Source organism: Camelus dromedarius, chromosome 34 (assembly GCF_036321535.1).
Source record: "Camelus dromedarius isolate mCamDro1 chromosome 34, mCamDro1.pat, whole genome shotgun sequence".
Taxonomy (NCBI): Eukaryota; Metazoa; Chordata; class Mammalia; order Artiodactyla; family Camelidae; genus Camelus; species Camelus dromedarius.
The window spans coordinates 4,261,179-4,287,507 of record NC_087469.1 but is presented as its reverse complement, the minus strand read 5'-3'; the positions used below and the strand labels follow the sequence as shown (position 1 = coordinate 4,287,507).

Sequence of the window (26,329 nt, the reverse complement as noted above, 5' to 3'; positions counted from 1 at the left end):
GTAACTTAAATATCATTTGGGAAAAGTCTATTTGTTTCCAATAACATGTGAGAATTCTTGGTTTACTAGTTGAAAGAAAAATTTTGTCTCTAGTCAATTTTTGTTATCAGGAATAAATAAATCCCAGAGTGCACAAGAAATTTTTTATTACCAAGATGGGCCATAGCAGTGAAAGTTTCCTCCAGCAATAAAGATACAGGGCCAATTTGACAATATGCAAACTTTTGCTTTTGTGTACCTCTGTGCTCTAGCAGGAGTCCAAGCTACCCAGGCCTACCGTTTAATAACAGATATGGACTTGTCTAAGGATTGGATACAATGATGCAGTAACAGTAATTGGATGTTATTACATGTAAGACACAAAATACATCCAATTCTAATTTAAGAAAAAGGAGGTGACTTTGGGACAAGTGCCTTTCGCCTAAGAAAATGATTTTTTTTTAAATACCGAAGTGATGTACTTTATAACTCCCATTCATCTAAGTTGTCAGATGGTTGTTCAATACAAAAGCATCAACTTTCCAATTTATACACCAAGTAAGCAACATTCGTATCAAACCTTAAACATCCCTTAGTCTTTTCTAGATACAAAACACCTTCTTTGTATTAGTTTTTAACTCAACATAAGGTACTTAAATAAAGTTCTTACTAACTTTAAAACTTTTTAATTTGAGGAACCAATGTATGTGTAATAGAAATAAATTGATAGACAATTAAAGACAAATATAATTTTCTTAAATCTAACCTGGATTTGAATTTTTCTAGCAATAGGATAATTTATCATCTGAAAATTTTCTAGAACTGTATGAGTTCCTAAAATTAACAAACCTGTTATATTCTTTTTATCCCTCAAAAAACTTGGAATGCTTTCACCTTTTCTTCTATGAAATCAGTCAAAACGTATTTCCTAGAAATTTCCACACCTAACTGTGTAGAACTGGGTGAATCGCTACTCTTAAACTCTTGGCACTTAGGTGTTACTTATGTAAGCAGCTGTGCAATTGTGCGCTCATTAATACAATGATGATAAAATCTAACGTGCTTAATGTTAACATGTTAAACTTATATCCTAGTTATTTTCCATAATACTTTTACTTTATTATAACATCTCCACTTCCCCTTCCCTACAAAAGCAAAACTTTGTCCAGGAAGAGCATTAACTAAAAATGAACTGTGGAGTAGTTCAAATTTGAATCTTACCAAGATTTTTCTTCTTCAAAACTAAAAATTATTTGAGGTGGACATTAATTATCCTTGCTTTAGATACCAGATTTTTCTACAAACGTAGGTTTTAGAGGTCAGTAATCAGTAGTGTTTATCTTCCTATGTATCCTAGAACTTGTGCATTGCTGGGTGATGAGTGTTCCTTGCAACACATTCCTGTCCTGTTGTGCTGGTCAGCTCCTCGTATCCACCATGCCTTGGGATACCTGAACTTCACCCCCAAACCTCAGAATGGAGTAAAATAATAGAGCCACACCTCAACAAGAGGTGCTTCTTGTAACTTCTGGAGCCTAAAGCGTTAGATTATATCCTCCTAAACTCAGTCCTTACATTTTTATCAGTTCTATAAACTCAAAACGTATCTTATAAGAGCTTACGTGTACAGAGCTGTTCCTGGTCTTACATCATCTAATGTGAAAAATAATTAGCAATAGATCAAAAATATTAGACCAGACAGATTGAAAAATACAGTTTAATTTTTAAACAATCTAATTTGAACCAAAATACTATTTCTAACTTTCATTCTTTCAGTTCTGGTAAGAGAAATAGACTGAATCCAGATTTAGATTATAGCACAGATTGATTTTAAACTCAGAACAATTTTTATTAGAATGCAACTTTTTATTTTCCTTTCAAGGGAACAACAGAGCCATAGCATTAGCAAAGAATGAATTATCTTTGAAGTTTCATGTATTTGAACCAGATGTGGCTCATACTGATGATGGTCCCTTGTGACAAGCTCAGTCCTTCTGCATAATTTTCAGTTCAAGCTAAAATTACTAATTATTGAAAAGTCATATTAATGTATTGAATTGTTTTCATAATAATACAGCAAGGAAAATATTTGTGGAATATATGGAGTGTCAGTTGTGCACCATGTAATAATGAACATTTAGAAAGAGTCAACATTGAAATACCTAAATTTCAGGGACTAGCTCCATATATGACATATTACAAGGAAGCTGGGTCAGATTTATTTTAAATAGTCATAAACAATTCCAAATATTTATTAAAACATATCAATTCAATAGAAAGCCTGGAATTGTAATAATGTTCCTAATTCATTTTTATTATCCTGAATATCACCTTCCCCCATCCCCCCACTGAAAAAAGGCAAATTGTAACAAAATGGAAAAAAACATTTAGGATGATAAGGCAGCAAACAACCTAAATTTTCTCCTCTCCAACAGGATCTTAGGGCTTTCTTATTTTACATAAGACAACACTGGGGTGGAAAACACAGAACACTTTTTTGTACACATTTAACATTTTTTACTTTATCCAAGTAGAAATGACCGCTTGTTTTGGTCATCATCTTTTAGCACGCCAGCACTCCAAACTGCTCACCAGTGTCTCTCTCCCTCTTCTTTTCGGACAGAACTTGGTGATAAATGGACTTTGGCACATATCTCACTAGGAATCATATTTTGCGTATGTACACTTATTCCAGTTATTTGATAAAGTATTTCGAAGTTATCTGAATAATAAATCCTAATAATTAAGTTCATTTGCAAGTAACCACCAGTTAATTTTGGAGGAAAAATTCTACTTTCATAACTTCACTGTTAAATTCTATAAGCATATTCTTTTATTTGGAGGTAATTATAGAATTCTGCTCTCAGAATTACACATTTAAATTGTTTAAATAGATAACCACATAAATTCTCATTTATACCAAGTAGCTGGTTCATTTTTATACCTTTGTCTCAAGGGAAGAAAGCAACCAGTTTTGAATTCACAGAAAAATAAACATAACAGTTGAAGAAAATGTTGCCTTTTAAAATTTCACTTATTTTCCATGAAGTTCTCTATGCTTCCCATCCATGATAAATCAAGATTATGTAACAGAAACATTTAAATTAGGTTTAAATTCCAAAACCAAGTTTTAATTTAAACCCTTTCTCCAAGAGAACTGATTTTCCTGATTTCTTCCCCTTCTCTCAAATCTAAGCAAAACATCTGAGATAATTAAATTTCAAAACCAAGGTTTGATCAAGGTTACTTTTATGTACCTTTCTCACTTGGGAACCTCAATTCTACCTCAGCATTTTCCAGTGGAAGTACTTATCACCAGACGGTTAGGCCACATGTCTCCTGACTAGGAGCTTAAAATCTTGTATTTATTAAATGTGCACAATATTCGGGTGTAATCGGCATTTTAAAAAATTCAGTAATGCCCATTACAAATAACTTATCTGGACAGACTCAAAAATAACTAGTTAACTTTAAAATAAAAAGGACCACCTGTTTAATAATGTATTTATAGCTTGATAAGAATGAACCAGTGTAACCTGGGAGAGTCTAGAAATTCTTGAGTTACTTATAACAACATGGTGATAGGTTTTTCAAGGTACTTTCTAAACTCAGCAAGCCACTGGGCTCCAACTGCTCCATCCACAACCCGATGATCACAACTGAGTGTAACAGACATCATGCTGGCCACATCAAATCTAGGAAAAGAAAAACAATATTAGGAATTCTGAAAACCATCACTAGATTTTAGCTAGTAACCAGCCCAAATGCCGGCTCCTACCTTATAATCCCAACCAGGTAACATTATTTTCCACCTACTCTTCATTGGCTATACACTCTAGCTCAAATTAATAGTTTGAAGAAACAGACCAAATAGCTATCTGGAGCACATAGGTCAGCAAACAAGAGCCCAGAGGCCAAATCCAGCCAAAAGCAGGTTTACTGGAATACACTTACATATTGCCTCCTTTTATACTACAATGCAGAGTATTTGCGATAGAAACCATATGACACAGAAGGCCTAAAATATTTACTAACTGGCTCTTAAAGAAAAAGTGTGCTGACCCCTGACCTAGAATAAATAAAGTTTACCACTTCAAATAGGACCCACTACATTCAGTACAATAAGAAGAGTTGCTGAACAACTTCTGTGCTGACAACTGAGCCTACCTGAAGCTCCAATATGCCAATAGTTATAAAACTGAGCATATTGTAATGAAAGTAAATTTGCAACTCCGTCTCCATCTTGGCACTTACCCTTTTTCATTATCTGCTGGAACCAGTCGGTCCTCTGAAGCACCAATTGCCAAAATACATGCTTGAGGTGGGTTAATAATAGCAGAGAAGTTCTTAATTCCAAACATTCCTAAATTTGAGATTGTAAAAGTGCCACCCTAGAGGAAAAAAAGATTAAAAACACATCATGGTAATTGCTTGTCAACATAAATCAGAACTAACAACAAGTGTTTTGTGAAAAGACTTTAAGATAATCTTTTACTTTAAGAAAGGCCTCTCAACTACCATTAAAAAAAAGAAAGAAAGAAAGAAAAGGAAAATGGTAAGTATACGAGGTGACGTTAATCAGCCTGTCGTCATCTCGTCAGTGTATACATATATGAAAGCACCAAGTTGTACACCTGAAACACAAACAATTCCTATTTCCTGATTATACATCAATAAAGCTGAAAAGAAAAAAAGAAAGACCTGAATGGAACACACTTTACTGAAAACACACAACCAGAACAACACGAACAAAGTCACCTGTGTGGCTTTTGCACACTACTTGGAAGGCATCATACTTTCAGCTTTTGACAGGATACTCGATTTTTATTTTCAGGACCTTGTGTCAGTGAGAACTCAAGGCAGAATCAAAGGGTGGAAAATGCAATTAAAGCATAATGCTGACCTTACAAAAACATAATTCATTAAAATAACACAATAATATTCAGAAGGTATATAAGTAGTACCTTACCTGGAACTCATGTGGCTGTAGTTTACCCTCTCGGGCTTTGGTTGCTAAAGAAACAACATCGTTAGCAATAGTTTCCAGTCCTTTTATATGTGCGTTAAATACAATGGGTGTGATGAGTCCCGCAGGAGTACTGACTGCAACGCTGATATCAACAACATGGTTTCTATTAAGAAAGAAAAAAAGAAAACTCTCAATACTCATCAGCCATGTTTATTAAGAGTTTGAGTCATATTAATAAGCAAGATTACTGATATTTACTTCAGTCTGTGCTACTTTTCAGCCAGAGAGAGATCCTTCCTGGTTTTTACATTTTCTCTGCCCTCTCCTTGACTTGCACTTTTTAAAAATGAATGAGAAATGCGTCAGTAGGTTGGTTTCACATGTACTCTCTACCACCCCACATCTGCTCTGACTACTACATGGATGGGTGTAGGTGGGGACAAAAAGGCCCAGCATTCAGTGAAGTGGACTGGCTGGAGCTGAGTCTGTAAGCAGAGCTTGAGCAGGTGAAAGGAAGAGTGGAGGGAAAGGGCCACACTGTGGGAGAAACCTGTTTAGGGTACAGGGTGGTGGTGTCTCAAAACATAAAGGTAGGATTCCTAATCTTTTCTACACACGGGCACCTTTATATTTGGGTCCCTTCTCAGAATGTATTTTTTTAACACAGGAAGTAAAATATTCAAATTGCAAAAACAAACTCCCCAGAAACAAACAAAAGAAATCCCCCAAAGCTATACTGAAATTCAGTTATCAAACTAGTTAAAAAACAAAACTGTGATACATGCACTTCTGTATTAACTCAATACTAAGATCTTGCAGCAGGTCTAATAAAGGCCCTACTTTTGAAGTGATGATAAGCAAACAGCATTTTATTAAGACATCTGCAACAACGACGGTATGATATGAAAATAACTCGATTTTTGTTACCAGCACAAGTACTGTTAATACCTCCTTGATTTGCTCTCTACATTTATCATAGGAGGAAACGCTAAATCTTAGTTAGAAGTTAGTAGAAAAGAATTTTTTCCAAGTTCCCAACCTCCTGAATTGTATCACAGTCTCCTTGAGGTCTGTGTAAGGGCCCCTACTAATGTGTTCTGCAATCAAGGAAAGTTAACAAATGTTGGCAAGGATGTGGAGAAAGGGCACCCTTGCACACTGCTGGTGGAAATGTAAACTGCTACAGCTACTATGGAAGACAGTAGGGAGGTTCCTCAAAAAACTAAAAATAGAACTACCACATGATCCAACAATTCCACTTGTGGGTGTATGTCAGGAAAAACCAAACACACTAACTCGAAGAGATACATGCACCCCAAAGTTCACAGCAGCACTATTTACAACAGCCAAGGCATGGAAGCAATCCAAGTACCCATCAACATACAACTGGATAAAGATGTAGTGTGTGTGTGTGTGTGTGTGTGTGTCTGTGTGTGCAGACACACACAAACACACACACACAGGAATATTACTCAGCCATAAAAAGAATGAAATTCTGCCATCTGCAGCAACGTGAACAGACCTTGAGAATACAACACTTAGTGAAGTAAGTCAAGACAAGGACAAATACTGTATGATTATCATTTATATGTGGAATCTAAGATATGACACAAATAGATATACATGCAAACAGAAGCAGATTCACAGATAAAGAAAACAAACTAGCGGTTACCAAAGGGTAGAGGGAAGGGAGCAGTGACGGGTGTGGGATTAAAAGATTCAAACTACCATGTATAAAACGGATAAGCAACAAAGATATATTGTATAGCACAGTGAATTATAACCATTATTTGATAATAACTTATAATGAGTATAATCTGCAAAAATACTGATCATTATGCTGAAACTAACATAATATTGTAAAAATCAACTATACTTCAATTAAAAAAGAAAAGAAAAAGTAAAAATTTCACATGAAGGAAGAAATCCAGCTCTTTCCAGGCAAACTTTAGAAACTTATGGGTACCAAATCCCTCAATGTGCCTAAGCTGGCAAAAGGCAGCAGGCTTCTGTCACTTGCAAACACAGGGACCTACCGTAATAATACAGTGTGTGACACTTATCAGCTACTACAGCTGGGCTCTGGGCCAAGGACACAGAAAATACTGCTTTCTTAATTACAATTATCCTGTTATCACAATATTAGCCTATAATCTTCCTCCTAAGAGAGTAAAGATGATATTTCCTATCTTGTTCACCACTAAATCCAGAAAACAGCGTATGTTCAATAAATATTTGTTGAATAGCTGAATGAACAAATGAATGAAAGGGCATTTGGTAAAGATTAATAAATAATTCATAGAACTTGCCCTTCAACCTCCATCCCTTCATCTAAGTAGTGTCCCCTTCAGATATTCTTAAAAGGTTAAACATAAATTTGCCCTATGACCCAGCAATTCCACTCCAAGAAATCCACAAGAAATGAGAACATGTCAACACAGAGAATGTACGCAAATGTTCATTAACAGTGCTCTGTAAGATATGTCTATGTCTTAATCCCAGAATCCATCCATGTGACCTTATTTAGTAAAAAGGTGTAATTAGGATCTTGAGATGAGGTCATCCTGGATTATCCAGGTACGCCCTAAATCCAGTGTCCTATAAGAGACAGAAGAGAAGACTTGGACACACAGAAGGTCATGTGAAGTTGGACTGATGCAGCCACAAGCCCAGAACGCCTGGAGCCCCCAGAACTGGAGAAAGCCAGTGAAGAGTCTATCTTAGAGCCGGGGCGGGGGGAGGAGCGCAGCCCTGCTGACACCTGAATTTCACACTTCTGACCTTCAGAACTATGAGAGAATGAACTTTTGTTTTACGCCACCAATTCTATGGTAACTTATAATGGCAGCCCTAGGATAATACAGTTTCTAAGGACTAGTAAGACCCTCAGATGTTCTCCAAGCGTGGGGGGGACCAAGGGAAAATCAGAATCAGCAGATTACTGATGTGTTTGACAAGACTGAAAACGGCTTAGAGTTCTCTTGGGGATTTCAGGAAGAATTCATGATGAGTGCTTACAAAATTGGCCCCTTCTTAGGCAATCATTAACATAAGGTTAGTATTCACGGTATACTGCTTTCTTAGTTATAAATAATGTTTCATAGTGATAAAAATATTAACACTGAATACTGATTTGTCCAATTTGTCCAAACTGCTATAATCAACTTGGTAAGATAATGAGCTGTGTGTGTGTGTGTGTGTGTGTGTGTGTGTGTGTGTGTGTGTTTACAGAGAGTACAAGAAAGCTAAATCTTAACCTTCTTTAATAGGAAGTCAGTTGATAAAGTAAAAATTTATAAAAGGCAACAGGAAAATGTTATTTAGAAATATGAAGGTAAATACTAGAAGAAATAATAGTTTAGAAGTTGTGTTTGCCTCTGGGAGTGGACCTCAGCTCAAAGGTTGAGGAGGTCACTGTAAAGTCAGGGAGCAATATTCTAATGTATATACTATTATTCTAATAAAAATTAAATTAATATAAAAGAGTCTGCACAGTAGAAAAAGGCCAGGCTTAGGAGTCAGAATCCTGGTTCCCATCACAGTTCTGCTACTTACTAACATATTAACTCAGGGAGTTACTCAATTTACTGAACCTCAATTTCTTCATCTAGAAAATGGGAGTAAAAGCACCCAACTCATAAGGATTAAATGAGATAACACGTGAAAGACACTAAGAGCACCACGGCAGTCACACACCTTTATAATATCAACAAATACTGTTTTTTGGTTCTGTCTTCAATTTTGCCCCCCTAAAGTTCAGCAAAACTGATTGGTGAACAAAACCATTTCAATCCTGCTTTGTGAATTAAGTCATTATCAACTTAATGATACATATCTGTACACTTATCTCCCTTTCCTAAACGTATACAAAGAATCTGTTGTCTTTACTGAATAAATTTAGCATTATCTCATAAATAGTTTTATGTTGGTTTCAAACTGTTTTGCTGTGGAAGTCATCTCCCTCTCTATACTGTTTCTCCTTACTCCCCACACTCCTGATGATACATTAGATAACACAAGAAACCTGCTGATGGATATGTATACACTTTCCCAGCAGTGTTATACTTACTGTCTTATAACGGTGTCCAGCCATGAAGAATTTGCCTCAGGAACTTTTAAACATGCCAGAGCCGAAGCTTTTATAATGAAGTCATTGACAGAAATTTTGCTTCTCCCTTCTAACATCTGCAAAGACAAGAAACCATTGTAGTTTCTTAAATTCTCTTCTCAAAGACTAAAACTATATATATAATCTTGAGAAGATAGGAGGGGGTGGATATACAAATGTCCCGAGGTGGAAAGGATGAAAAGAACCCAGAAGTTGGTTTTTCCTTCTTTTTTAATGTAGCCCATTATAGCTGTGAGTTTCTGGCTAAGAACTGTTTTAGTTGCATCTCGTAAGTTATGGTATGTCTTCATTTTCATTTATTTCAACCAAACCAAAAGTTGGTCCTGGGAAAACATGAACAAAATGACAAATGTTTAGCTAGACAAAGAAAAAGAAGACTCAAATTTCTAAAATCAGAAATGAAGAAAAAAAAAATCAAGTATCAAGTAGGGGGCATTACTATCTACCTTACAGAAATAAAAAGGATTATAGGTAACACCATCAACAATCAAACACCAACAAACTAGGTAACCCAGATGAAATGGACAAACTCATGGAAAGACACAAACTACCGAAACTGAATAAAAAGGAAATAGAACTTCTGAAAAGATCTATAACTAGTAAGAAGACTGAACTGGTAATTTAAAACTCCCCACATAGAAAAACCTAGACCCAGATGGCTTCACTGGTGAATTCTAGCAAATTTAAAGAAGAATAGTAATTCTTCACAAACTCTTCCCAAAAAACAGAAGAGGAGGGAACACTTTCCCATTCATTCTATGAGGCTGGTATTAGCCTAATAACCAAAATCAGATGAAAATACCACAATAAAAAAGGGAAGAAAATACTATGGACCAATATCTCTTATGAATACATGATATGAAAATCCTCAAAAAAAAAAATTCTAGCAAACCAAACCTAGCTATATATGAAAAGGGGTATTCACCATGACCCAATATTATTAGGGCCAGGAATGCAAAGCTGGTTTCACACATGAAAATCAATTAATGTAATAATGTCCTAATAGAACGCAGAACAAAAACACATGGACCACCTCAAAACACAGAGAAAAATCTTCTGACAAAATTAAACACACTTTCATGATAAAAACACTGAACAAACTGGGAACAGAAGGGAACTTCCTCAACCTGATGATAAAATCGATCTATGACAACTCCACAATCATCGTCATACTTCAGTAGTGAAAGACTTACTTTCCCCTGAGATCAAGAACAAGACAAGGATGTCCACGCCTGCCACTTCTACTCAACATTGTACGAGATGTGCTACCCAGAGAAACTAGGCAAGAAAAGGAAATAAAAAGCATCCAGACTGGAAGGCAAAAGCAAAACTCTCTCCCTTTGCAGATGACATGAAGTGTATAAGGAAAATCCAAATCCTAAGGAACACACTAAAAAAGGTTGCAGGACAAATGATCACTACACAAAATCAACAGTTTCTATGCAACAGCAATGAACAATCTGGAAATGAAATCTACAAGAAGTAAACTGGGATAATGAAAATGTTCTAAAATTTGTGATGATGGTTGCACAACTCTGAATACACTAAAAACCACTAAATTGTAAACTTTAAATGGCTGAATGGTATGGAATGTGAATTACATCTGAATAAAGCTGTTTAAAAGAACTGAATAAAATAATACATTGAACATACATTTTCTATGCCTAATTTCCAAATAAATTTACTGAAAACAGCTTTACTATTTTGACAGTAACAGTATGCTATCATCTTTAACCCCTGTAGCCAGTTGCAAAGTTTTGATGTTTCACGGCTTGCTTGCTTCCTTCATGCATCTAACATTTGAGGGTCTATTCTATCTAGGCATATATATGTTATATCTATTATATCTAGACATATAACTCTAAAGTCCTGGATATTAAGCAGTTTAAAAAAAGGGTAAAAATTCTATTCTCGGGGAGCGTATATTCTAAAGAGGATGAGTAGATTATAAAAGAGTGAAGCGCAGTATGCTAGGTGGTGTTAAGTGCTGAGGAGAAAAATAAAACAGGGAAAATGAACCAAAGGGAGAACTGATCACTCACCCCGCGCCTCTTCCCTTAATTTCAGAATAAGGGGGAAAATCAGGGGAGGTGATATTGAGTCAAATCCTTAAGGAGGTGAAGGAGGAAGCCAAGTGGATACTAGAGGAAGAGTGTGCCATGTGGAGGGAACAGCAGGTGCAAAGGGCCTAAAGCAGGAGTACACAGCTGGAGTGCAGAGGAGGAGCAAGGCAACCGCGTGTCCGAGCAGAGTGAGCAAGTGGGGAAGTCGGACAGGAGACTAGAGGTTACAGGTAACCTGTGTGAGGCCCTCTGTGCCACCCGAAGGAGCCTGGCTTTTACTTACTCACTTCCTTGCAATTATCTTTCATAGCCCCCTCTCCTGCCCCATTCAGAGGGCAGCCCTCTCGTCCAGGCCTCTGGCACCATCACTTCACGCTTACATGACAAGCATGACTAGTCTCTGACATGAAGTGTGCTGGTATCTACTGTATCTGTATCTTTCTTAAAATACTGTTATCATGTCACTGGTTTCCTAATGTCTAATTCAAGTCCAACTTCTTGTGCTTGTAAATCAAGGTCTTTCCTAAGCCAACAACTAACTGTGTATTCCTTCTAGAAAAGGTAACCTATCTCCCACATATACTTACTTCCTTTTCTTAAAGCACTTCACCTTTACGTCATCAGAATGAACTTTCTTCAACTTCTTTGCCAATTTAAACCCTTCCTATTCTCCACAGCCCAACCAAGTTTCCCCTACACCATTGTGAATTCTCCAACTACTTGCCCTAGGCTTCCCCTTCTCTGAACTCCTGTTAACACTTAACCTATACAATGTAATGCAGCAGACAAGGGGCATTACCATAAAGAAGCTGACCTACACATGAGTATTTTTACTTTCATAAAATTGCCTCCTCTTTTTCACATGCATTTATCTCCTCAATTAGGTTGTAAATTCATGGAGAAGGACTATGCCTTAGGCTGTGTTCTCAAAAGTGCTTTATGCTAAACACTAAGTAGGTGTTTGGTACTTAACTATAAACACAAAGTAAACAAACTGTTTCTTACCTACCAAGAGACTCAAGAAGTCCCCCAGAATCATAGAGATTCTGCTAGGCTAAAATGGGTCCGTGGTAAAGTCAACTTTAAGGATAAGCGTTAATCAAGAGTTAGAAAACAAAACTTCTCCAGGATACTCTCTGCAAGTTAAAATTAAGATGACACTCATTTTCCATCATCAACTGGCATTTTGTAACAAAAAAATACAGGCAAAAATGTTAAGTATTTAGTGAGGGAAAACAAACTTTTTAGAATTTATAGAGTTGGAATTTCCAAACCTTTTACCTTATTAAGTTCTTTCCGTAACAACAAAACTTCTCCCATATTTACATCGATAGAAAGGTAATAATGAGGTATGGTTTGCTTAGACTGCATTAACCGCTGTGCAATAACCTGAAATCAGAGAGTCAAAAATCAGTTATCTTGAGTTGAGTTGAGACCTCATCTAATTCAGGGCTCTGTTTGCCTTCTACCCTGCTCGCCGGTAATGCTCGCCTCAAGCAGCATTAGAAGTGGAAGATGGAGGGCTGCACCAACCTAGACCCTTCCGCAGTATTTGATCAGAACACACTGTTTGTGTACCCCAAGAATTCAGCTGGCCAAACCAAACACCTCTTAAACTAAAGATTTAAGATTCCCAATTTTTTAGTTTCTTGTTAGTGTTTCAAACTACAGATGCAACTGAACAATTGAGTAAAGATGCCCCAGCAGCTTTGGTTCTAGAGCGGAGCTAAGACTCTTACTCGGCGAATGTTGCTGATTGGGACATCCGTGAAGACACCTGCAGGAACTGGTGCCACTCCTGGCCCCGGGGGAGGCACGGCAGCTGCTGGAGCCTAGAAGGAGGTAAAAAAGCTCTTAGTAACTGTGGCTTAGTCTTAGCAGAAGCAACTGGGAACAAATGCTTGTGACTCTTTTACAGATGGCAAAGTAGAAATCAAAAGGCTTATATAAAAATTGCTATTTGTATCCCAAGGGAGCAAAAGGGACTCAGATTTGGGCCGTGCTTGTTTAAGAACTTTATTTTTAATTTCCACACTTAGAATTCTGTAATCATTTTTTAAGTGTCATTTTTCTTTGAGCCAGAGTATAATTCAATGACTATTTATGTTAAAATAATTTTGTTTTTGCAAAAATATCTTCAAGAAAAGCAATCAAAGCATTCTTAAGTTGAAAGGATTAAGACAGAAATATAAACAAGGTAATTCATTTTCCTGAACAGTGTTAAGAAAAAACACTGACAAATCTTTCATTTTAAAGCAAACATCTAAATAAATCATTTTCCTTACTTATATAACTGGTTATCTTAGCACCTTTATTGATCAAAACAGAGTTGGCTATGTGGATTTGATCCCTCTGTGGACCAATTAACCACATAAAACTCAAATCGCAGTCAACCAACTTGCAGGCATGCTTTTAAAAATAGGGCTTGAATGAGGAGATAATGTGTTAAGAAAAATTTAGTATCATATTAAAAAAAAAAACAAAAAAACCCCAATTTGGAATGCATTGGAATGTTTTTGTGTATGAATGACAGCAGATTCATATCTGTATATTGCTAGCCAGTGAATTAGACAAAAGAAAACACAGTTCTGATTAAGCTATTTCATTCATATATAAAGTATGCAAAGGTCTAACAGACTGGACAAAGCACTTGAAGGGACAAATTCCAACCAAAAAAAAAGAGAGAGAGAGAGAAAAGCCAAATATAACTCACAGGAGCAGCTTTCGCAGGCACAAAGGAGTCGATGTCCTTTTTGATGATTCTGCCTTCTGGTCCTGTCCCTGGAAGAGACACATAAACACCACGTGTGAGGTGTACTGCTGGCTCCCAAGGAGGTCAGCACTGTGATCCTCAAGTGCAAGTTCTTGAAGGCTCTATACCAAAGACCTCCGAAGGGGCCACTGCCTTAACCCTGTCCCTTCAAGTTTTCCCTAAAAATACTACCTTTTGTCAATTACTAATTTTAATTCACACCAAGTGCTCTTGCTTGATCTGTTAGTGGTTCTTAACTACAACAATTCTTATTTTATTTTAAGCATGTCTCTTTAAGAGTTTTATCTAATTAAGCTGTACTTTATTTTTTCATCTTCTTTAAATTGGGAAATACCAGCATCAGAATAATTCTGAGTACAATTTTTAGCTCCAAAAGGAAGTCTAGCTGCCTCCTTCTGGTTAGCTCCAAAAAACCCTTTCTGAACCCTGAAATAGATCTCATTTAGGGTCCTAGATTCATTTGATCATAAAGAATTCCCTTTGTTACAGAGTCCACAGATACAGTAACAACTGTTTCGGACAAATCAGGCAAGTCAATTTTTTCACCCTGAAATAGCATAAATAACTCTCAGATGCAATGATCTCTTCTTTAGATCCATTCATTCCTTCTGTGGTCTCCATCATTTGCAGCTTTTCATAGTAGCCAAGGCTCTCAACTGGCCTGTGTTAAGAGACTGTGAAGGAAATAGGTGCCATGTTACCCACAAGAAAAGATCTTCAAAGATCCCTCAACAGGTTTAATTTTGTTTCATTCAATTTCCTTCTTCCTTCCATCCACAACCTTTCACGTTTAACTTCAGACCTCGGTAGAAACTCCTGAACCCTAATTCTAAGGAGATTTAGAATTTAGTTTTTAAAATAACTCTTACATTGGCCCACTTCTAGGGAAAAAAAAAAGGGTCAAATTGATTCCTCTTGCCCCAAGGCAGACTCCTAAAAGGATTCTCGTTGTGTGCGGTTCATCCCAACTCCTTTCCTTCATTATGGAAACTGAGTTGGCTAGGACTGTTTATCTAGAACAGAAGCAGCAGTACCCCTGTTAGATTCCGCTCCTTTATAAAAGACAGAAACCATAACCTCCCCATACAGCCAAGGCTGATCCGGACTCTGCGGCCCCTGAAGGGGAGGAAATTGCAGTACCACCCGCCTTCTACTAAGCTTCAGCCACCCGTAAGAACTTGCTGACTATTAGTAGTTGAAATCTTTTCAATTCTTTTGCCTATCTCCTGAAGAAGGCAAAACAGGCCATCAAAAAGCAATACAGTATGGAGGGAAGAACACTAGACTGGGAGAGAAAAATACAGGGTTGTCGTCAAACATAAACTAGACAGATGACTACAGGCACTTAATCCTATCTGGTCTCCAATCTCATCTGAAGGATAGAGATTATCAGCCACTGCTCACAGGAATGTTGTGAGGATAAAATGGAATAGTGATAGGAAAGTGCTTGGCATCAAAGAAATATAAACCATAATATGGGTAGCACAGAGACAAATCAAACTCTGGACACCAGGCTTTAGGCTTTCAAAGCAGTTTCTTCCCAAATGAATACATTTTAGTCAAATTTGCTAAGCAGCCTGTCCCTGGGGGAAGGCAGGAGTGGGGACTGGAGACTGAGTCCAACAACCAATAGCCAATGATACAATCAACCATGCCTATAAAAATAATAATCAACCCCTATAAAAACAAATCTTGAACAAGATCTGGAGAGCTTCTGGGCTGGTGGACACATTAATGCACTTGAGGGAGCAGTGCTCCCACAGAGAGCATGGAAGCCCTCCACCACGCCACCACAACCCCCTACCTGGTTCTATGCATCTCTTCTACGTGACCGTTCCTGAGTTGTATCCTTTATAATAAACTGGCAATAGTAAGCAGAGTGCTTTCCTGAGTTCTGTGTGTCTGACTCATTCTAATCACCTGCTGAATCCAAGGAAGAGGTTGTGGGAACTCCTGGTCTACAGCCAGTGGGTCAGAAGATGGGTGGCCCCAAGGACTTGCAACTGGCATCCAAAGGGGCAGACTTGTGGGACTGAGCCCTCAGACCTGTGGGTCTGATGCTAACTGTGGACAGTCAGTGTTGGAATAGGACTGAATTGTTGGATATCCAGGTGGTATCAGAGAATTGACCGTTGGTATGGGAAAAGAACCTACGTTTAGTGTCAGAAGTGATGTCAGAAAACATCAATCACTGGTCCTCTCAGCTCACTTATTTTAGACCACCCCTCCCGCTACTGCAACATTTCTTTGACTTCATCAAGACCTCCATTGACTCCTCTGCTCTCATCATCCGCCGTCAGCCTCTGGTCTTCACTTCCTCCTTGCTCAGCTTCCACTCGATGGGTCACTGTTGGAATCACTTCCTAGTCACACTCTACAACATTTGCCTTCTCAATGCCAGCACCAGAGTAGCTTATTACTGCTGGAGGGAAAAGTACACACCTGGCTGACTGACTGTACTATAAATTCAAAGGCACAAACCTAAAACAGACACACAAAACTACCCAGAACTTCAATTATGTTTCCCTTGACTTCACTTTCCCAATCTCTGAGAACACTATTTCGCACTCTCTAACCAAGCTCCTCCCACACTCCTTCCCCGGCAGACCCCTCACTTTACACTTCACCGATCAAACAGCAGAACCAGAGAAGTGCTCTCTTCTTCCACCACCAAACCTGAAAACCCACCCCATATTCTCCTCCCTCCTATAAAAATTGACAGAATGTCCTAATTCCTTCCCCAAACCAATCCCATCCCCTCTTACATTCTCAAAAGCTTTGTTCCTTGCCAAATTATGCTGCCCTCTCTCCCTTTCTTCATCATCAATTTATCCCTTTCTATTAGGCCACTGGTTCTCAACTAGGGCAATTTTGCCCCCAAGGGGGCATTTGACAATGTTTAAAAATAGTGTCACAAATGCTACTACCAGGTAGCAGGTGGAAGCCAAGGATGTTGTTAAACATGCTACAGTGCACAGGACGACCCCCACCCACCACCACCACCAACAAAGAATCATCTGGTCAAAAATGCCAACAGTGCCACAGCTGAGAAATTCCACACCAAACCCACTCTACTATCACTCATTTCCAAAAGTCCTCCCTTGAGCCCGTATCCTCCCCTAAAAGCTATATATTTCTATTTCTATGCCTTCCTTCACAGCGGAGCTCCTTGAATAAGCTGCCCACAATGCTATCTCCAGCTACTCATCCACTTTTCACTTTGCAACCCTTCCAGACTGGCCTCCACTGTACATTTCTTCTGAGATTACTGCTGTCAAGTTTCCATATCCAATTCCTGACTACGTTCTGTTGATTCTGTATCAGAAATGCATACTGAAGCTGCCCATTTCTTCCCATTTCTACTCTCACCACCCGAGTCTAAGCCACCATCATCAGCTCCAGCAACAGCATCTCAACAGGTGCCTTGGCTCTCATTTAATCCATTTGCAAAGAGCTGCCAAAATGATCTTTTAAAAATAGAAATCATCTTATGTCACTTCTTTGTTTTAACCTTCAATGGCTTCCTACAAATTCAAATTCTATCATAACCTGTCAAGTCTGTTATGTTCTCAGTGCTGAGTTTCCTTCTAACCTCATCTCCTATCACTGGACCCTCTGCTCACTATGCTCCAGTAACACTGGCCTCCTCTAGGTCCCTCAAACACACCAAGCTCTTTCCCACTTCAGACTGGTCTTTGCCTCAAATGCTTTTCCTCCGGTTCTTCACAAGAGCTGACTCCTCATCTTTCAGGTCAGATCAAATGTCACTTCATCAGAAAGATCTTTCCCAACCACCCCGTCCAAAAGCAGTCATGGCTGCTCATACACTTCCCCTGTCACTCACTAGTGTATCACTTGGTTTACTTTCTTCTTAGCACTCAAATCACCTTATTCAGTGAGTTATTATTATCATCACAGCCAATACCTATATATGCTTTCTATATGCAGGCACTGTTTGTTTATTTTTTTAAATATTTATTTATTATTTAATTATTTTATTTTGGTGGTGGGGGGGGTAATTAGGTTTGTTTATTTTTAGTGGTGGTACTGGGAATTGAATCCAGGCCCTCATGCATGCTAAAAGCACAGTGCTCTATCACTTGAGCTATACCCTCCCCACCAGGCAATGTTTATTAACTTATTTAATCCTCACAAGCTTATAGTGTTATTTTTGTATACAAATGAAGAAACCGAGACACACCTAGTGACAGCAGAGCTGGGTCTGAACCCAAGCATTCCAGCTCCAGAGCACATACTCTTAACTACCATGCTATACTCTCCAGCCATTTAATTCTTTATTGTTGGTATTATAAACATCTGAAACTGGAATCTTGTCTGGCTTATGAACAAGTGTTAGATACACAGACAATGCTCAATGAATATTTGCTTAAATAAATGAATCACCTAACTCTGCATGATAAGAATATTGGGATTTTTCCACTTAAATCTGTCGTAAGGTGGCCAGTATTGCCAAATATCTAATAAATGGTCCTTCTTTACCAGTCCAAATTCTTCAGATACAGTTATTAATCCAGTCCCTTCTCCCCTTGGGAGTGTATTCCAACTTAATCTGCTATCCCTCATTCTAATCATACAAACATACCTTACATTAAATTTTAGCTTTAATTTTAGTTTAAAACATTTAAATGCCAGTCAATAATAATAATATGGACAAAATTAACAGGAACTGAGTACTTACTATATTCTAGATACTGTTCTAAGTACGTCACTTATTTTAATGTAAACTATTATCTCAGTTTTAAGAATGGAAAAACAAATGGATTAAGTAATTCATCTAAAGACATTACACAGAAAACGATACAAACAGGGTTAAACTGTGGATGGTCTAATTCAAGATCCCATGCTCTTATCACTAAGCTACACTTTGTTTTGGGGAAGAAAAAGATGAGTAAGACATTCTCCTTTGCCCACAAGGAGAGTTAGCTCAGTTTTATATGGAAGTTATTATTTTAAGTCATTTCAAATCATCTCAACGTCATGTTGTGTTTTGCGTATTGCTACATTCAGTCAGCCCAGCACCAACAGGTTTCTTATTACATAACCAGGTCCTATAACCCAACTCTGCTGTACAAACACACCGTACTTTCATCAACAATTAAGCAGTTCCCGTTAACAGAAAACGACAAAAGCTATCTCAACTATATAGGTAGATCCTAGACAGACTACAGAAAGCACAGTAAGTCCTCCTACTCTGTGGTGACACCAAAGGAGGTACTTCCCTCCCTCATCCTTACCCCCACTATTCCAGATAAGACGACCATAACACAGTTGTACTTGCTGGTCTTAAGGAGGAAGCTCAACTAAGTTTTAGCTTTACAACCCCATTCCACAGAGACAGGCTTACCCTTTACTTGTGTAAGGTCAATTCCTTTCTCTGCTGCCAACTTCTTTGCAAGAGGACTGACGAACAACCGTCCCTTGGGTCCAGCAGGAGCAGCTGGGCGGGGGGCTGCGGGTGTAGGGGCTGCAGGCTGGAGAGCTGGAGGAACAGGGGCTGCCTTTTGAAAAAAGTTACCAATTGTTAATTCACCACTGCAAGGGTTGATGTGAAAAACTAAGAGTTATCTTTAATTAAGATGTCAAACCTACTTTAATTAAATAACTTTCATGTCTTCTCCAAGGGTCATGATGCACACTTTTTCCTGCCTAACAAGTACAGCAATACGAATAGTAGCATTATTTTATGTCAAAGATAGAACAAAGTCAAAGTTATCTTACTCCATGATAACATGGAGAGGCATGGAATTTAATTCTGGTGACCAGTATAGCCTTTTTTTACCTTAATCTCTTGCTTCTTTATTCTCATTCTCTTATGTCACCAACATGGTTTTTGTTTTTACTTAACCTAATTTTCCAAATAATAAATTATGCTGGAAGGTTCCATGTTGAAAATACATTAAAAAAATACACCAACGCTACCACTTGCCAGCTCCCCGTAAATGTATGGCAGCCAGAAATCAAGTTTTCGCTGACAGAAACGTGTCCCTAGTCTAATTAAATTCACATGATATTACACCTGCGGAAGTATCATTACAGTGTTATCAATACTTGGAATTCATACAAGTTCATGTTACAGGTATATGGTACACAGCGTATAATGACAGACTAAACTATGCAAAAAAGCCATGGTTCCCAAATGTATTACAAATATAAGCTTGACCTACTATAATACGTGAATTCTAAGGGGACTGATGACATAAATTCTACAGAAAACGGGTGACGAAGCATCACCTTCCACATGCATGTCTACACCTAAAGCAGGAAAAGAACATGTCGCCTGCGCTTTGTTCCTGGCAGGACTCAAGACAGCAGGAGAAAAAAAAAGCTACAAGAGTCCAGCTATTGACCAGCAGGTGGGTGGTGCAGTGCCACAGACCCTGCAGGTCTCCACAAATGGTACCCATCTCCTTCCTTCTTCACAGAATCTTCGAGCTGGAAGAAACCTGGAGTATCATCTGGTTTAATCCCTTAACTTAGAGGTAAGATAACTGTTTCCTCAATTCCAGATGCATACGTACCGGGGGCGGGGTAGGTGGCGGTGCTGGTGGCTTTAAATCAGTGACTTCAGTTGGCCGATAGTCAGCAAATGCTGGTATATCTGCCTCTTTTTCTACAATGATGCAGAGCGGGGCTCCTAGAGGGACATCTCTCGTGCCTTCAGGGACCAGGATTTTTGCCAGGTAACCTTCTTCCTGTACCTCAAAACCTTAAATATAAAGAAAAAACCTTACGGAACTTAAAGGACTCTATTATCCTATCAAACTCAAGCATAGTTTTAAGTAAGAGGTTCTTCTCCTTCAAACTCCCTGTATAACCTTTCGCAAGCCATTTAACCTGTGTCTCAGCTTCCTTCCCTACAAAATGGGAATAATAGTACCTACTTTTCAAGTACTTAGAAACAGTACCTGGTACAAAGTAAATACTAAGTATCTGTTACACAAAACTACAAGAGATTACAGACAGCAGTTAGTTCTGAACATTCTCTTAAAACAAATCTCCAAGGGCAGCCCCTATGCAGACCCAAGAGTCCAAGATGCCATCATCTGTACTGCTAAAGATCAGGGCCATGTGGTTGTTAAATTAGAGGAGCTACTAAAGCTTGCCAGCAACGTGGGATTATACCCCAAAAGCATCTTCAGAGCTTTCCAAAGAGCTTACACTTGGTGTTACACCAAATATTTCAATGTGGAGAAACACAGCATTACTAGAGTTGCTATGGTGTTGACAGCTTTATTCAGCTGCCACTTTTCTTACAGACCTCAAGGGCTGCAACAGCAAAGCTAAAAGAAGCCATCACAGAAGACGCCCCTTGCCTTCCAGACCCTGGCTCTCTGGTGCTGTGCTTCTTCCTACTGAAAACATCCTTGGTGACCCTTCCATTTCCTAGCCGAGAATTAATATCCAATGAAAGACATGTATAAAAAGAAAAGACTCCAAGGCCGCCATAGAGTTTAAAGAGTTTGACCAAGGCGACACTTCTCTAGTGACTGCAGTCTCCAGGATACCACTCTCACTGGTTTTCATGTTAAAATGCAAAGCAGATCTATTCTTGCCAGGAGTGTTTGTTTATTTCTCTCTTTTTAACAAACAGAACCCTTTCTTCTAATAAAATCTCATGGGAGGAAGCACCATATGCAAAAAGATCAAAAGGAGCTGCCCTGGTGGAAGCAGAGAAAGGGGCAAGGCACAGCAGAGTCCTGCTCCTTAAGCTTTCCTTTGCCCAAACATGCCCAAGGAATCATAGGGTTTGAAGAACACAACCCGAAAACAATCACTGCAGAGGACGCCCAGAATCTCCCAGTGCATCTCTGAGGGCTGAACAGGAAAGAAATATACGCATCTACAAATATCTACACATAGTATCAAACATGACTGTCTGTGTAGGTTTTCTTCTGAGCATAAAAACAGAGACAGACTAGGAAATGTGATGTATCTGGACAGGTACATAGATGTTCCATCACTCATTCTCAAACTATGAAAAGAATCTAAACCTTGCTTTCAGTTTTCCCTCAAAATCATCTTTAATTCTTTGGTATTTCCCTGCCTGAGACATTGTTTTCTCCTATTTCTTCTTTTCCTCCCTTGCCCAATTTGCCAATGTCAGTTCTGATACAGCTTCTCAGTAATATGATACAGCTAAGAAGCCAACTCTGGCCTAAAAATAATCTCTAAGCTGACACATCCTTGACTCAGTGAGAGTGCAGTATAGAACTGACAAGTCCGACAAGTCACATTTTTGCTATGAAATACCCTGTTCTGGGAAGTGAATACCAAGAATTAATTTTTCATGTTATCACTCACTCTTGATAGGATAGGACGGCAATCCTCTTCCCTCATTGGAAAACTCAGTGCCTCAACCATTAAGAGCTGAAGAAATCTCACCTATAGTGGCCTTGTCAGTCTCTATCTCTGCCAATAAGTCTCCTTCATTTAGCTTCTCTCCCACTTTTTTTTCCCATCTCTGAACTGTACCCATGGTCATAGTGGGAGAGAGGGCAGGAAGAAGCACCTGTAAAAAGAAACACATATTTTTGCTTAATACTAGGAAGCCTTGAACACAATCAGGCAAACAGTTTTATGGAATAACAGTGACTATGACAATCCAAATTCCCATTTCCCTGATGCCCCCACAACAGCAAAAGCTCAGTACCTCAATAGTGTCCCGACAGGTAAATCTTTCAAATCTCAAGATTTATGGTATCAGCAATACTCTGACCCACCCTCTAAATACTTTTCCACCCTCCAAAGTTAAAAATGATGGGCAGATGTAAAAGATTTCTTTCTAGACAGTTAAAATTAATTCCTCAATAAGTATTTAAACTCGGAGCATCTTTTCACCTTTTTAACTTAGGATAAGCTAGAATTTTTCATTTTCACAGAATGACCTTAGTCCAGACTTTTCCATTAAAATTTTGCTGTGCTCTGTATTAGCAACTATCTTTTCACTTAGAAGAAACTGCATTTCTCCCAGACTTCCCAGATACCTTTCCAAGATAAAAAAATACTAAGAACTGTTCTTACAATAGTCACTTCCACCCTAGCAAAATCTAAACATCAGATTGGCTGATCTAAATTAAAAGCTGCCTTCCCATTTACATGGCTTGTATTTCCACTGAATTTCTATCCGTACTCAGTTATGGGTTTTGTCTGCTATCTTCTTAGTGTTTTGTATCTAACAACAGAATTATGCTGACAAAAATCACTTCAACTGGTGATGTCTAAGGAAAGTGAAAAAAACAGTAAAACAAAACTTAAACTCTAACTAGAAAAATTTTTAAATGTTTTCCTTGGTCCGAATGTGTCATCTTCATCTACTTAAAAATTAGTGGATCCACGTGGGGAAGGTATAGCTCAGTGGCAAAGTGGGTGCTTAGTAGGCATGAGGTCCTGGGTTCAATCCCCAGTACCTCCATTAAATAAATAAATAAACAAACCTAATTACCCCACAAAAATAAAAAGTTTTAAAAACTTAAAAAAAAAAAACTATAAAAAAAAATTAGTGGATCCAATAACCTCTATACAGTATCTTAAAGGATAATTAAGACAGAATCCTAACACTTGGAAACAAAGCCATAGACATATAATACAGAGAAATGAACTAAGCCTTATTAGTGAGATAGTATTTGCTAACAGGATGAAATAAATGTGTGAACTGACCACCAGGCAAAACTTTCATCATGAGTGATTGTTAATAACAGACCACAGAGTAGAACATGATATCCAAAAAAGAAAAAGATCCCTGTACAAAAATTTGTACAAATAAACTAAGTGAAGGAAAAGTTCTAGTCTTAATCCTTTAGAAAAAGGACAGCTGGTTTTTAATCCATTTCCAATGTCTGAAACACACAAATATACACAGGATAATCCTTATATCTAATAAACTAATTTAGTTTTGTAGAAAATGATTTTGTTACTAGAGTCAATAATGACTATATTTACTGCCTTCAGCTTTGTTGCAATGCTATTATACATGTATTCTCTACACTTATTCTTCATTGTTAGTTTAGTCATTTTTTAATACTACTAGACTACTTCACTTACTCTTAGAAAACAGAATACTAAAGGTCAAGGGAAAACACCAACTGGGGACTTTCATTTGGTAGACAGCACCTGAAGCCAACTAAAAACTCTATTTACACGGGGAGTAGATATTAAGTACAAATCATCCTCAAAACTTAACATAACGTTCTTGAACAAGAAATGCCAAGCATTATCCTGTCTGCTACACTGAGGCTGAGAAAGGTTAAAAGAACTGTCCAAGTTCACACACCTGGAAATAACAGCTAAGAATAAAAGTTGTCAATTTTCATGTTTAAATCTCTACTTTCTTTCAAATGACAAAAACTAGCCATCATTAATGCCGGTTTCCAGGATGTGAAAGCCATCTATGAAAAATAATAAATACGTAACAAGTTTTCTAGAGCAAACACCCAGGGGCTGAGCCTCACCTGCATGTGAGGGGGATATGAGCTACCAGGAGCCTGAGCAGAAGGTGTAGGTGGTGGAGGAGCGGCAGCAGGGGTTGGTGCTGGGGCTGCTTGTGGGGTAGGCACTGCCGAAGCATCCAATGTATAATTTTTAAAGGCCTCAATATCTTCAGGCCTAAGGACAAGAACGAATGCGTAAGTATAAGGGGGTTAATAGAGCAGATTTAATAGTCTTAGAAACTTTAACTAATTTCTCGATTCTGGGTTAAAATATTCCACACTAAGCACCTAAATTCCACAAATTACCATGCTACTACTCACTTCTCAACTGTGATACAGATGATTGCTCCAACTGGAACATCTCTAGTACCTTCAGCAACCAGTATCTTTGCCATGTAACACTCCTCCAGGCTCTCAAATCCAACAGTAGCTTTATCAGTTTCAACCTTTTAACACAAAAGCAGGAGCTTAGGGCTGTGCTGCCAGCATGAAGTTTATAAGCATGAGTCTAAAATCATACGGTTCAACAGTCATGTGAAAACAAGAATTCTATCACAGGTTTGAAAACAGGAATTACTAAAAAAAACTCAGCTTAAAATCAGTTTGGCTAACTGCCGACAACTTAGCTGACCAATATTCTCTAATATCAAGTTGTAAGAAACATCTAAGTTTCTTAAGCAAAAGGAGTAACTACTCACTCAGAAAGTTAATGCTCAGTCAGTTAGCTAAACCAGTTCCTTCTACTTCATTTTCATATTTTAAAACAACTCACCTCTGCAATTAGTTCACCCTCATTGATTTTTTCCCCTTCCTTTTTTTCCCAGCGGGCTATGGTGCCTGCCTGCATTGTGGGGGAAAGAGAGGGCAATGGAACCTGGGGGAGAAAAAGGAGAAACACTTAAATTTAAAAAGAGCTACCTAATTCTCAGTCTGGTTTAATGTTTCGTCCAATTCAATTTAATTTAACATAGAGTTTATGAGTCCCAACACACACTGGGCACTGGGGATGTTAAGGGAATTCCTGTCACCAGCTCTTCAGTGACAGGCTTCCTGCTCCACAGTCCTATGGGTCTAACAGAGCACGTACTCAGCAGGCATTCCACATAAAACCTCAGAGTTGGAGCTCTTCTTTCAATGGAACAGATCAGGAAGGGGAAGCTTGAAGCTCTTCTTTCAATGGAATAGACCAGGGGAGGAAAGCTCAAGAGCTACATATAGAAAAGCTGGGTACTGGAGAAGGGAAAAGGACATACAGTATATGGGGAAGAGGGTGGGGGATCACTCCGGCCTCAAGAAGGATCCCAAGCCAACAAGTCGGCCTGAAGGACAACGGGGTCCCGCGAAGGACAGGTCTGGGGCTCACCTTCTGATGGGGGGGGAGACTATACCAGCGGCGGCCAGGCGATCCCCAAAACTGCAGCAGGACGCGATTCCGCGATGTGGCCCACGAGCCGGGGCTCCAACCGCAGAGTGCCCGGACCCTGCCATACCTGGTGGTCGCGCTGTTGCAACGAGCCGGAGCCAAGCCAGCCCGCGGGGTCACGCACGGAGCTCCGGGCTCCTGCCGCAAGGCCGTCCACGGAGTTCCGAATCCTGCCCTTGGGGCCGCATTCCGGGCCCGTCGCGCACAGACGCGCCACATAGCGCCGCGGACCCCACACCCCAAGAACCAACGCCGTCTCCGGAGTGACCTCTCCGAGAGCAGCGCGGCGTTGCCGTCAGCCACGCCGCGCAGCCGCACATTGTCGTAAAACGGGCTCCAAAGAGTCACCCCACCCCCTCCGCGGACCAGAAATGCGTGGAACGTAAGGTCCTCCCGGTGGCTGTGGGGGAGAGGGTTCCCAGAGCGAGTTGGGACGGCCACTTTGAAGCCACGACAGGCAGGGACGTTCCAGCAGAGCCTCCGCAAGCGGATTTTGGGAGAATCAGACGTGGAGGGGAGTGGAAGGTGGTGGGGGGTCGTGGTGG

The 26,329-nt window shown here is 39.0% G+C and overlaps 1 protein-coding gene across 2 annotated transcripts; it reads right to left on the bottom strand.

Annotated features, from left to right (window-relative positions):
• Positions 1-1,678: 1,678 nt before the first annotated feature.
• DLAT (dihydrolipoamide S-acetyltransferase) lies at positions 1,679-26,074 on the bottom strand. 2 transcript variants are annotated; one of them, XM_010986041.3, is made up of 14 exons: positions 25,852-26,074; positions 25,134-25,235; positions 24,683-24,807; positions 24,383-24,536; positions 22,317-22,443; positions 20,453-20,640; positions 19,279-19,432; positions 13,854-13,921; positions 12,880-12,972; positions 12,422-12,529; positions 9,018-9,133; positions 4,949-5,111; positions 4,234-4,370; positions 1,679-3,674 (listed from the first exon to the last, which is right to left on the bottom strand). In XM_010986041.3, the coding sequence occupies exons 2-14, from the start codon at positions 25,206-25,208 to the stop codon at positions 3,545-3,547; spliced, it is 1,638 nt and encodes a 545-aa protein (XP_010984343.1). In that variant the 5' UTR covers positions 25,209-25,235; positions 25,852-26,074; the 3' UTR covers positions 1,679-3,544. The 2 variants fall into 2 exon arrangements, with proteins under 2 accessions (XP_010984343.1, XP_010984337.2); XM_010986035.3 differs by having other exon boundaries at positions 25,725-26,071.
• Positions 26,075-26,329: the final 255 nt, after the last annotated feature.

Coding starts and splice junctions, on each gene's coding strand:
- DLAT (XM_010986035.3), bottom strand. CDS start 26,003: ATGTGGCGCGTCTGTGCGCGACGGGCCCGGAATGCGGCCCCAAGGGCA. Junction 24,808..25,133: donor AGGGTGAACTAATTGCAGAG/GTGAGTTGTTTT, acceptor TTGTGTTAAAAG/GTTGAAACTGATAAAGCTAC. Junction 19,433..20,452: donor CGCCACCTACCCCGCCCCCG/GTACGTATGCAT, acceptor TTTTTTCAAAAG/GCAGCCCCTGTTCCTCCAGC.